Source organism: Prionailurus viverrinus, chromosome B2 (assembly GCF_022837055.1).
Source record: "Prionailurus viverrinus isolate Anna chromosome B2, UM_Priviv_1.0, whole genome shotgun sequence".
NCBI lineage: Eukaryota > Metazoa > Chordata > Mammalia > Carnivora > Felidae > Prionailurus > Prionailurus viverrinus.
In genome coordinates this window covers 28,091,308-28,103,437 of record NC_062565.1, presented here as the reverse complement: position 1 = coordinate 28,103,437, position 12,130 = coordinate 28,091,308, and the positions used below count along the sequence as shown (strand labels likewise).

At 35.5% G+C, this 12,130-nt stretch overlaps 1 protein-coding gene across 2 annotated transcripts in view; it reads right to left on the bottom strand.

Moving 5' to 3' along the window:
- EXOC2 (exocyst complex component 2) overlaps nucleotides 1–12,130 on the bottom strand; it is a 277,000-nt gene that overhangs the window by 164,409 nt on the left and 100,461 nt on the right. For both annotated transcript variants that reach the window (XM_047859097.1, XM_047859098.1), the window contains exons 8-10: nucleotides 6,481–6,626; nucleotides 6,265–6,346; nucleotides 5,408–5,510 (exon numbers count right to left, since the gene is read on the bottom strand). In XM_047859097.1, the coding sequence (XP_047715053.1) occupies nucleotides 5,408–5,510; nucleotides 6,265–6,346; nucleotides 6,481–6,626 (331 nt within the window). The remainder of the gene's footprint in view (nucleotides 1–5,407; nucleotides 5,511–6,264; nucleotides 6,347–6,480; nucleotides 6,627–12,130) is intronic.

Here is a 12,130-nt window from a genome sequence, read left to right as displayed (position 1 = left end):
AGTTGTCTTTGGATTCTCTGTCTCCCTCTCTCTCTCTCTCTCTGACCCTACCCAGTTCATGCTCGCTCTCAAAAATAAACACTAAAAAAAAAAAAAAAGAAAGAAAAGAAAAAAAAAACCTAAAATTTTATCAAATGGTAAAAGCACCTGTTAACATTAGTCTTCAAAATTTTTAAGTTTGTTTGTTTATTGAGAGAGAGAGAGTGAGAGAGAGAGAGGAGCAGAGAGAGAATCCTGAGCAGGCTCTGCACCATCAGCACAGAGCTCGAGTGGGGCTCAAACTCACGAACCACGAGCCAAAAATCATGACCTGAGTCTTGGACGCTTAACCAACTGAGCCACCCAGGAACTCTTTTAATAGTTCATTCTAAATGAAATATATTCAAATTTCTTTTCATGCAAAAATAAACAATAAAACTGTATTTTTTAAAAATTAGGACTTTATACAAAAACAACCGAGAAGACAAATTTATAGCTTGCAATAATCCTAAAACCTTAGAACTTAAATTTATATTTATATTTAATTCACAGAGTGTTTCCATACTTAGTTCTCAACCATTATAGAAAACACAAGTGGGAGCCAGCAGAGGACACCTAGTGAATATTCTTTTGATTTCAATTGCTTTTTTATTCCTTTCTGTTCTGAAACATGGCCTCTAGATGGCAGTGTGACACCATTTTCTATACATCCTAATAGGCTATTTTATTACATGAAGAGATTCGGTGACAATAAACACTTAACCTCCAAAGTCTGAACTCTATTTTCATGACTGTTTGAGAAAACACTTCTCTACAAAATGTAGTATAGATGGGCATTTTTCTTAGTTTCTAAATAGTTTCAAATATTTAACATCTTCTGTGTACAATAAAACATCCAAACCCAGAATGACAATTGAAATACATTTCATTTGAAAAATTTCTGACAAATTCCAGATTTGGCCCTCGGCTATCACAAAATATATAAACATACAGTAGTCACCCCTTATCCAAAGGGGGAATATGATCCAAGACTCTGAGTAGGATGCTTGAAACCACAGACAGTACTGAACCCTATATATATAGTATGTTTTGTCATATATGTGACAAAGTTTAACTTATAAACTGGGCACAGTAAAAGATTAACAACAATAACTGATAAAAATAGGACAATTATAACAATATACTATAATAAAAGTTATGTGAATGCAGTGTCGCTCTCTCTCAAAATATCTTACTATACTCACCCTTCTTGTGATGATGTGAAATGACAAAATGCCTACAAGAGGAAATGAAGTGTGAGGAATGATGTAGGCACTGAGATGTAGCACTGAGCTACTACTGGCCTTCTGACTACACTTCAGAAGGATGATGCTTCCAGATCATAGTTGACTGCAGGTAACTGAAATCATGCAACTGAAACTGCAGACAAGGTGGGGACTACTGCAATAAGTTAAACCCAATTAAAGCAACTCCAAAAGCTGAATTTATTGTCTTGAAATTATTTTTAAACCATAAGCTAACTATTGTCTTGAGGTTAAAGAATTTTGTTCAATGATAAATTTTAATTAATGGTTACAAGCTGTGACTCTATCCTAATCACTGAGGGATACACCAGATGCTTCTCTTCCATGTTCCTCTAGTACTAGGTATTTCCTAACTCACCGATATCTCAATTAGCAGCTAATTAGAGGAGAAACATTTTGTAATAAGCAATAAATAAAATGTTGAGACATCTGACATCAATCACATTGAGGAACTATCCACCCTGACCTTCACAAGCTAATGCAGATAGCCTGGGCTCTGAGCAGAGCCTAGGATCATCCTGCAAAAGGGCCCTTTAAACAATGTAGCTCACATTGTACAGCACTGCTTCAAAGTAAGCCGAAGAGCTGGCCCTTTTCCCTCTCCTTAACCGTCTATTTACAGACTGCAAATAGGCTATGTCTGTGTTGAGAAAGGCACAAATCAATTAACAGCACCCAAAAATAAAACTACAATCTAACAAAATACATTTAGTATGGCATAAATATTTCAACATAATCTGGTTCTTCCACTCACACAAAGCTTTCTCCTCTTTTTTTCATCTGGAATATAAAATGAAAAATAGTACACTATGTCATTTCTTTTCAAAAAACATAATTTTATTCTTTCTTGTTGGGGATAATTTGTCTTAGCATTATCCTTAGGTAGGTTTGTTTTGCCTCCGAATACTTCTACAATACTTTTTCCTAACACTTTCACTCATATAACATCCTCAGATTTAGTGTCAGTGGTAAATATAGGAATACTCTTTTAGGAAAGCTGCTTCCTTTTAATTTTTAAACTACTGAATAGGAATACAAAGGGTCCATTACAAGAGCTCAATACAGCAAGAGAAATCAATATGCTCTTTTGCTTAATAACTTTTAAAATTAGAAGCTCCTTTAGTATGTTGCCTAGGTCCTTGCAAAATTTACTAATAATCCTTTACAGCATCTTATTAGTGGGTATTACATTAAATGTGATATAAAGATAAATGTGTTCTCTCATAAATTCTACAGTGTTGCAGTTCAAAAGTATAATCTGTGGTAGGCTTTTCCTTGCTTACACGACTTAACTGAATACATTTCTTCTTCTCTTTTAGTAGTAAACAATAAGTACAACTAACCTTTGAAAACACAAGTTTGAACTGTGTAGGTCCACGTATACAAAGATCTTTTAAGTACTGTACCATAAATGTATTTTATCTTCCTTATGATTCTCTCAATAACATTTTCTTTGGCTTATTTTATTGTAAGAATAGAGTCTGTAACACGCAAAATGTGTTAATCGGCTATTCATGTCACTGATAAGGCTTCCAGTCAACATTAGGCTGTAAGTAGTTAAGTTTCAGGGGAGTCAAGTTATACATGGATTTTCGACTGGGCAGACGGTTGGTGCTCCAACCCCCACACTGTTTTAACACTCAACTGTATTTCATGTCAAAGATCGTTGTTTAAAACATGCCACATGTTGACTACTATTTCTTCTAAAACTGTGTATCAAAGAACACAACAGCTTTTTTAGAGGGGTAAAGAATGCTAATTATGAGCACAGCCTCAGTATTTTAAAATTAAAGAATTAAAATTTTTAGCCATATTCTAACATGATTTTTAACAATTACCAGGAATAGGATCACATTCATATGGAAAGAAGTATATATGACATAACTTTGCTTCTCACTAAAGCTACTAGAATCAAGACAAAATAAGAGTGAAAATAATCAAAAGTTTTTAATTATACAAAATAGTGAACAAAAATGAAATACAAAAGTAATTTGATTTTTAATCACACCATGCAAAACTTCCGAATATGTAAGAGAACTAATAAAGACATGCTTTGCTGATAATAAAGCCCTCTCCATCCCCTCCTGATGTTCACAGCACCTATCATCATAGATTCCAAAGTCCAATAGATACTTGACCTGGTTGTGATGTTATTTTTCCTATTTATTAATAACTAAAAACTTAATTTAAAAAGGGGAGGATTAATTGCTCAGTGTCTTCTCAAAGCATCAAAAATAATTATTACAAAATAAGTAAACTACTTGACATTTTTGTTAACATTCTTATTCTTTTCCCCTTTTAAATGACAGGAAAAAAAGCACCTAAACAGGCCATTTAGAAAAAATCTTTTTTAACACCTACCATCTTTAAAATAATATTCAATAGATTAACTAGTTACAAGAACTACACATTATGTATATAAATGGGAATTCACTATATAAAGACACTGTACATTCAATAAGGTTTAATATATTACTATTGGCAAATTTAATAGCATAAATATAAATACAAAGCAAAATTAAGTAGCATGGTGGAACACAGACAACAAGACACTAACCAGCTGTATATCCCTGGACAAGAGGATTAACCTTCCTGGAGCTTTTCTTTACATGTAAAGGAAAAAAAAAAAAAAAAAGCAGATGGAGAACTAACATATATATAGTTTATTTCTAGCTTTAGATTTCCATTATTCTACAAGCCAGAAAAATCCCCCAAATACATTCTTTCCTATATGAAGACAGCTTAGAGAAAAGCAAAGATAAGCTTTGAAATCAGACAAACAGAGGAATCCTACTGCTAGCCGTGTGCACTGAGCAAGAATGAAGTCTGAGGTTCAATTTCCTGATCTATATACAACGGGTATCAGACAAATGCCTCCACAAGGTAACTATCAGGATTAGAATTTATATACATAGTGCATCTAGCATGATGCCCAGGGATACTACAGACTCCAGGTAGTGGCAGTAATCAATGTTAGTACTCTCTACTCCCCTGCTAAAGCCTCCTCTCCCTTTCTTCTTTAGTAACACAAATGTGCTGATAATGACAAAGGCTCATGTTGCTACTATTCTACTGAATCACCAAGAATGCAAGTCTTGAGTGTGGATCATTGTCCCCACCACCATTGCAAACACAGCAGCTTTCAGGCCAGACCTTCTTTTCATACCTGGAAATCATGTTCAATGGTCATATGGTAACAACAGCCAAATGCATAAATATATATAGTCAATCTATTATTTTATAAGTACTGAATACTCCATAAACTTCGCTAATTAAAGAGAGAGGGCATTAAGTTTGGAAAGTAGCTTATTCTGAGAATAAAGGCCACATTCAAAAAAAAAAGTTAATACTTTTAAATCATAGATATAAAAAGTTTGTAACATACGCTTTATCTCCAAGTTCTGGTATAAACATTACATATGTATGTAATATATTTACTGCTTATGTGCCAGGTGCTGTATTAAATCCTTAAATGCATTCTTAGATTATCTTTATAACTACCCTAAGACATAGATTGTGTTATCATGTCATCTCAGATCAAGAAACTGAAAACAGAATGCAAGTAAGTCACCGAAAGGGAACAGCCAGTTACCACCCTGCTATAATGCTTCCTTCTCATCATACCCTGTGGTATCCATCACTTTTCATATTCCTGCAATTTTTTAAATTTATTTATTTTTTCTTCTCAATACTAAAACCTTTCAGAATTTTCTATACCACTGAGCCACAGCCCACTCTTGTGGCATGAAGAATTTCCCACCCAGAATGTGACAGTGTTGTGCTCTAAACCAGACAAAAAGCCCCCTGCCTGTGATCTCTGGGTGCCCACAGAGTGCAACACCCACACTGTCCGGCTAGGTTAGGTAAATCCTTATTGAGCAGGAGGAAGAAATGACTAAACAATGAGGTCACTTTCCCTTTCCCCAAACAAGCAGAATTTTCTTGCCCTGAATACTCCCAAATTTGTTAGTATACAAAAGAATTTTGGTGTCCTATACTGGATACCACTAAATTTCTATTTATCTTCCCTTTCACCATTTCATCAGTCTCCTAATTTCCCCCAAATGATGTATCTAGTACTATAAGGTACATGTGATTTGTCAAAATTCTTGCAAAAGGTTTACCTTATGTAACGTTTTTGGTCATGTAAAGTTGATGGTGTCTCAAGCAATTTATCCAGAAGTAATTCTCTTAAAGTTTCAATCCGTGTTTCTACTTCAGCATAATCTATTTAAAAAGGAAAGAACATATAAGATTAGAAAATGGAGACTTAAAATCAAATTATGGCAAGTAGAACAGTGATTGCCTTGGGGGATAGGGGTTGACTAAAAAGAGGCACAAGGAAACTTGCTGGGTGTGGGTTATATGGGTGTGAGCATTTTGTCAAACTCACTGACCTGTAATATGTAAGTAAGGTTTGTACATTTCATTGCATGTAAATTTACCACAATAAAAAAATGAAATTAAGTTTTCTGAGTCCTTATGGATTTCATTTAGAAATTTAATAAAGCCCTATGATATTTCTCCTAGTTGATAAGGCATTACCATAGGACATTTTAGGCTTTTCTTACTTTTTATAACTCTTGTATTAGAGATAATTTTAAAAATTGTGTTAGTTCACTTTAAGGTTAGAATTCATAAACATAATGTTTTTTCTGAAAAGAGAAGATTAAAACTAAGTTTCCATCTCCATAAAGTATCTGTAATTGATTCTTTCCAGTACAAAAGATTTTTTTAATAGCATTATGATTAACAAGCAGCACAGAATGTACAAGACTAACTTATCCTATAGCTGCGGTTGTTCATCTTTGCTACATCTTGGTAAGAAAAGCCATTTTATTTTTGAAGCAACTGTTTTACATTTTAAAAAGAGTACCATATAACAAAAATTAAAATTCAAGTAACTTTCTCTGCAGAATGCATTCTACATTCTTCCTGTAAAAGTAAAGTAGAAGATCTAAAAGTAATAAACAAATCTTACATTTCTTGAAAACCTGCACCTCCGTTTTCCCAAAGAGTGACTTGGCCTTTTCATAATCATTAATAACCACATCATAATCACCCTTTAAAATAAAGAAACATTTTGGAGACTGTCAGTAAAGTAGCATGAACACATTTGGTTACGATAAAAAACTATCTCAATAACTCTTTAAAATTTATGACATCATAACCATGGGTACATAAATATGTACTCTACCTTTTGGATATTCCTTTCAATATTTAGAGGAAGGTTGAAGAGAAACTTAAATCGCTGAAGCACATTGAGTGCATTTCTAGTGGAATCTGCCTTGTCCTTTCGACCTAATACTTCTTGAAATAATGTGTCCGCAGTATTACTTGCTCCTATTTTAGAAAGACCAAAAGAAGCTTAGATAAAACAAAATGTTAGGCATGTTAGGCTACTATTATAGCTTTACATTAAAACTCAACAGACTTTTTTTAAAGTTAGCTATATTGGAGATCTTTTATGGTTTGTTAAAATACATTTCCACTTTTCCTACAAAGTCCTTTTGTATATTAAAAATAACTATATTTACCAGGCCCAAATAAAATTGCTGATGTGAACCTACATTTATTTTAGCTATTCTTCCAAATTTTATAGCAATTATGGGTCCTTAGATTATTTCATTAGTTCAGATAAGAGGTTAAAACACACATATACACACACATGCACATGCATGGGCATACTAGATACTAGGTACTATACTAGATAAATTCTCTGGATTTAATATCTGCATTATATGGTAATAAAACAATAAAAATATCTTTCAGGAAAGTTGTTCAAAAGAAGTATTTTAGAACTAATCCTATTTCTTGGTAAAATTATCTTCTGTTCATGCAACAGGCACAAAAATTACATAAGCAATTTAAATGACAAATTTTAACATATCATTAATGAATACTTGCTTCTTAAATCAGCTAATTCAAATTATACACAAACTGGACATTATGTGTATATAATATATATATATGTGTATATAATATATATATATATAAAAGTCTTCCAACTATACAAATCACTATAATGACAGAGTTGCTTATCTAAAGCAAAATTTACTATGTACAAAAATAGTTTAACTTTTTCAACTTGTGAATTATTTTTAATTAACCACAAAGAAAGGGGAGAAAAAGAGTAACTGTTTTTGGCTATTTGATCGCTGCTCATAAAAAGTTTCTACATTATCTGGTCTACTGACTATACTTTAAGCAAAGATGAAAAAATGACCTCAGTCTCACTGGGTGGCTTGCATGCCATATTCTTTAGTCCACACTGTGGGTGGCCTGATCACGTTAAAAGTTGTCTTTGTAACATAATTGTTTTATCTAAATAATGTTGAAATTCTGTTGAAATTTTAAAGACCTTATATAAAAACTTTGTCAATATAGCCATTTTCCCCACATGCTTTTAATGCAGAATGCTAAATTTCTGTAACATGAGAAAAAAATATATTCCCTTGTTCCCATCAAACCACATAATGGTGGCTAAATGAATATTTGAAATCTGATTAAAGGTTAAAACATTTTTCTTCAAAGACAATTATTATTATTTATCATTTAAAAATATAAACTTTGTGATCTGAGGCTTCATAAATGAAAAGATACATCAATGTGACCGAATAGTTTTAAAAGGCTGATTACTAATCGGTAGGCTGTGGATACTAAATTCCCAAGCACTTTTTTGTGCGTGTGTACAATAAAAGAATTTGGGACAAAGCTATAAAAGCTCAAAATTAGGTTTTACTCACTGTATTTTAAAGGTAACAAAAAAATACCAACTAATAATTTTAACTCCTCTAAAAAGTATGAAAACAAGTACAAGTAAAAAATTCACTTAGCATTAAGTCTTTTATAGTGAAAATTTAATAGGCAGAAATTAGACTATAAAATTACGATTTGTACAGAAAGGTAGATATGGAGAATTTTAATATGTGCATAGAGAAATCATAATTTTAATTAAAAAATAACTTTTATCCATAAACTGTTATTGTATTGTGAATTTTACTGCATACACAATAAAATTTGGGGAGTTCATAACTCTTTGATAACTGAATGATTCTATCAGTAATAAAATTTTTTTTTCAACGTTTATTTTTATTTTTGGGACAGAGAGAGACAGAGCATGAACGGGGGAGGGGCAGAGAGAGAGGGAGACACAGAATCGGAAACAGGCTCCAGGCTCTGAGCCATCAGCCCAGAGCCCGACGCGGGGCTCGAACTCACGGACCGCGAGATCGTGACCTGGCTGAAGTCGGACGCTTAACCGACTGCGCCACCCAGGCGCCCCCTATCAGTAATAAAAAATGAAAGCAGTGAAACTAAGATTTCTGTGAGCAGATAAAATCACCAAAAGCTCACAAAATGTATTTTAATGTCTTCATTCTCTAGGGCTACTAACAAGAAAAACGAAACCACTAAACTCAGCGGTGCTGTTCACACATGAAGTGGCACTGCAGATAAACCATCAGTTAGACATCCGTCAAGTCTCCCAAGAACAATTTCCCCCACATACCAATCCATCCACATCTTCACTCCACCTTCTCACACCGAGAACACCCAATTTTAAGACAGCTAGCAGGGGTTTTAACATCCAGTGTGTACCCACAAAACAAAACTAAATGAGCTATATTGTAGTGAAAAACATGACTTAGGTCTTATAGTTTGCAGAACCAACCCTGATCTTACAAATACCAGCCCTGGGCAACTCTAAACCTGTAAGTTGGTCATGTCTCCCCACAAAGGGTGTCTTAACTCCAACTCACTGGACTGTGACTATGTTCGTCTCAGTTACAGATGCATCCCAAGCACCAAGAGCAAGCCTGTTGTAATGGCACTGTGGCTGCCACTATCATAGTTATGTTGACAACAGCAGTAAAATATTCCTCATTGTAAGATAGGAGAACATGGATGGACCTTTAGGGTATCATCCTTAAGTGAAATAAGTCAGAGACAGACAAATACTACATGGTATCACTCATATATGGAATCTTAAAAAACAAAACAAAACAAAACAAAAACTTAAGTCATAGATACGAAGACAGAAATAGTGGTTACCAGAGGCTGGAGGGTGGGGGGAAGAGGGAGATGTTGATAAAGGGTACAAATTTCCAGTAATAAGATGAACACATTCTAAGGAACTAATGCACAGTATTATGAATATAGTTAACATTATATATCATATGCTTGAAAACTGCTTAGATTAAATTTCAAATGTTCTCATCACAAAAAAAGAAATGGAATTATGTGACGTGACAGAGGTGTTAGCTAATGCTAAGGTGGTAATCATGTTGCAAGATACATGTATTACATGTATATCAAATCAACATGGAGAGGAGCCAAGATGGCAGAACAGCATGGGAATTTTTTGTGTGTCTCACGACCATGAAATACAGCCAAACTAACATTAAACCATCCTGCACACCTAGAAAACTGATCTGAAGATTAACACAACAATCTGCACAACCTGAACCATAGAATTCAGCAGGTATGGGGCGTGGAGAGGGGAACTTGGGGAGAGAAAAGCCATGGAGAGAGGATGGAGATGGGGGGGCGGAATATGAGAAAAGCACCCCTTTCCAAAAGCAGCTGGAGAGAAAGTGGAAAATTGGAGACAGCCACAGGGACTGAACTAAAAAGGGAGAAAGGGGAAAGGAGAAATGAGAGGGTTTAAATTCCATTAAGACAGTAAACAGGGGGAGCACAGAGTCTGAAACTCTGCAGCTCGATACCTGGTGGTGCTCTGGTGGAAAGAGCAAATCCCCAGGAACAGAGTGGGGTCCAGGAGGTTCTTGGGCCACACAGGGAGAAGCAGTTCCACTGCTGGAAGGACATTTGGTGGAGGCTGTGAGGCCACCTGGGCCCAGGAGACCCCAGAGAACGGCCACATTCGCTAGTACTGAAACAAGGTCGTTGGGGGTGAAGCCTGGTACCATATGTGTGTTGTGATTTTCCATAATCCCTGAGGCGCTGCTATTACACTCTCTCACAAACTTTTTCTGGGGTGGACTGGCACATGGCCACAGTGTCTAGGCATTGGCAACAGCATGGTGCCACAAGCATTCCTGGGTGCAGCCAGCACCTGGCCATTGCTCGATGAAACCCTCTGCAGACGGGCAGTGCAGGTCGATGCCACATTCCCTTAGAAGTGGGGGGGCCGGGGAAGGCAGTCACATCTGAGACAAAACTGGGGAGGGAGGTGGTGCCTGGGGCTTGGTCACGGACAGTGTGGAAGTGGGAGTGCATGGAAGCTGAAGATAAAGGACGGGTGCACAATTGCTGATTGTGGAGAACAGAGTTCCAATACTAGAGACTGGGTAGCTGGGTGACACCATTTTCACCGCTCCTGCGCATGCGCATACGCACCTACAAGCACCACAACAATCCACCCCAATATGCTAGCACTGCCATCTAGAGGAGAATGGAGCCATTAACACTAAGCCCTGACCAACTGGGCCAACCTCACTCTTCAAGAACACAAGTCTCACCACCTGCTTAGCTTATGGACTATAAAACACTTCAGAGTTTGACTTCTAGGGGGAAACGAAGTAATTGCAGTCATATTTCAGTCTGTAAGCTGGTCCAACTATTCAATTTTCTTCGTTTCTTTCATCCTTTCTTTCTTTCGTTCATTCCTTCCTTCCCTTCCTTTTTCTCTTTTTCGTTTCGTTTCTTTTCTTTTTCATGAATACAGAAAAAGAAAAAAATTCATTTTTACTTTCAATTTTTATTAAAAATATTTTTCTTTATTTTTTTTACTGTATTTTTTACTTTTGTGTGAATTTTTTCAAATTCTAGTTTACTTCCATCATTTCATTTTAGTCTACATCAGTATATTCATTTTTTAAAATTCTCAAACGATTTCTTTTTTTCCCCCCTTTTCTCTAGTCTATCAAGCCACTTTCAACACCCAGACCAAAACACACCTAGGATCTAGCATCATTTATTTGATTTGTGTGAGTGTGTGTGTGTGTGTTTGTTTTTAATTTTTTATTTTATTTTAATTTTAATTTATTCTACCTCATTAATTCCTTTTCCCTTCAAAATGATGAAACGAAGGAATTCACTCCAAAAGAAAGAGCAGAAGGAATGACAGCCAGGGACTTAACCAACACAGATAAAAGTAATATGTCTGAACCAGAATTTAGAATCACAATAATAAGAATATTAGCTGGAGTCAAAAACAGATTAGAATCCCTTTCTGCGAAGATAAAAGAAGTAAAAGCTAGTCAGGATGAAATAAAAAATGCTATAACGGAGCTGCAATCTCAAATGGATGCTGCAGCAGCAAGGATGGATGAGGCAGAACAGAGAATCACAATATAGAGGACAAACTTGTGGAGAATAATGAAGCAGAAAACAAGAGGGAGATTAAGGCAAAAGAGCACAATTTAACAACTAGAGCAATCGTGAGAGTACATCAGAATCATAGGGGTCCCAGAAAAGGAAGAGAGAGAAACAGGGGTAGAAGGGTTATGTGAGCAAGTCATAGCTAAAAACATCCCTAACCTAGGGAGAGACACAAACATCAAAATCCAGGAAGCACACAGGACTCCCATTACATTCAACAAAAACCAATCATCAACAAGGCATATCATAGTCAAATTCACAAAATACTGAGGCAAGGAGAGAATCATCAAAGCAGCAAGGGACAAAAAGTCCTTAAACTATAAGGGAAACAGATCAGGTTTGCAGCAGACCCATCCACAGAAACTTGGCAGGCCAGAAAGGAGTGGCAGGATATATTCATTGTGCTCAATCAGAAAAATATGCAGCCAAGAATTCTGTATCCAGTAAGTCTGTCATTCAAACAGAAGGAGAGACAAAAAGTTTCCCAGACAAACAAAAATTAA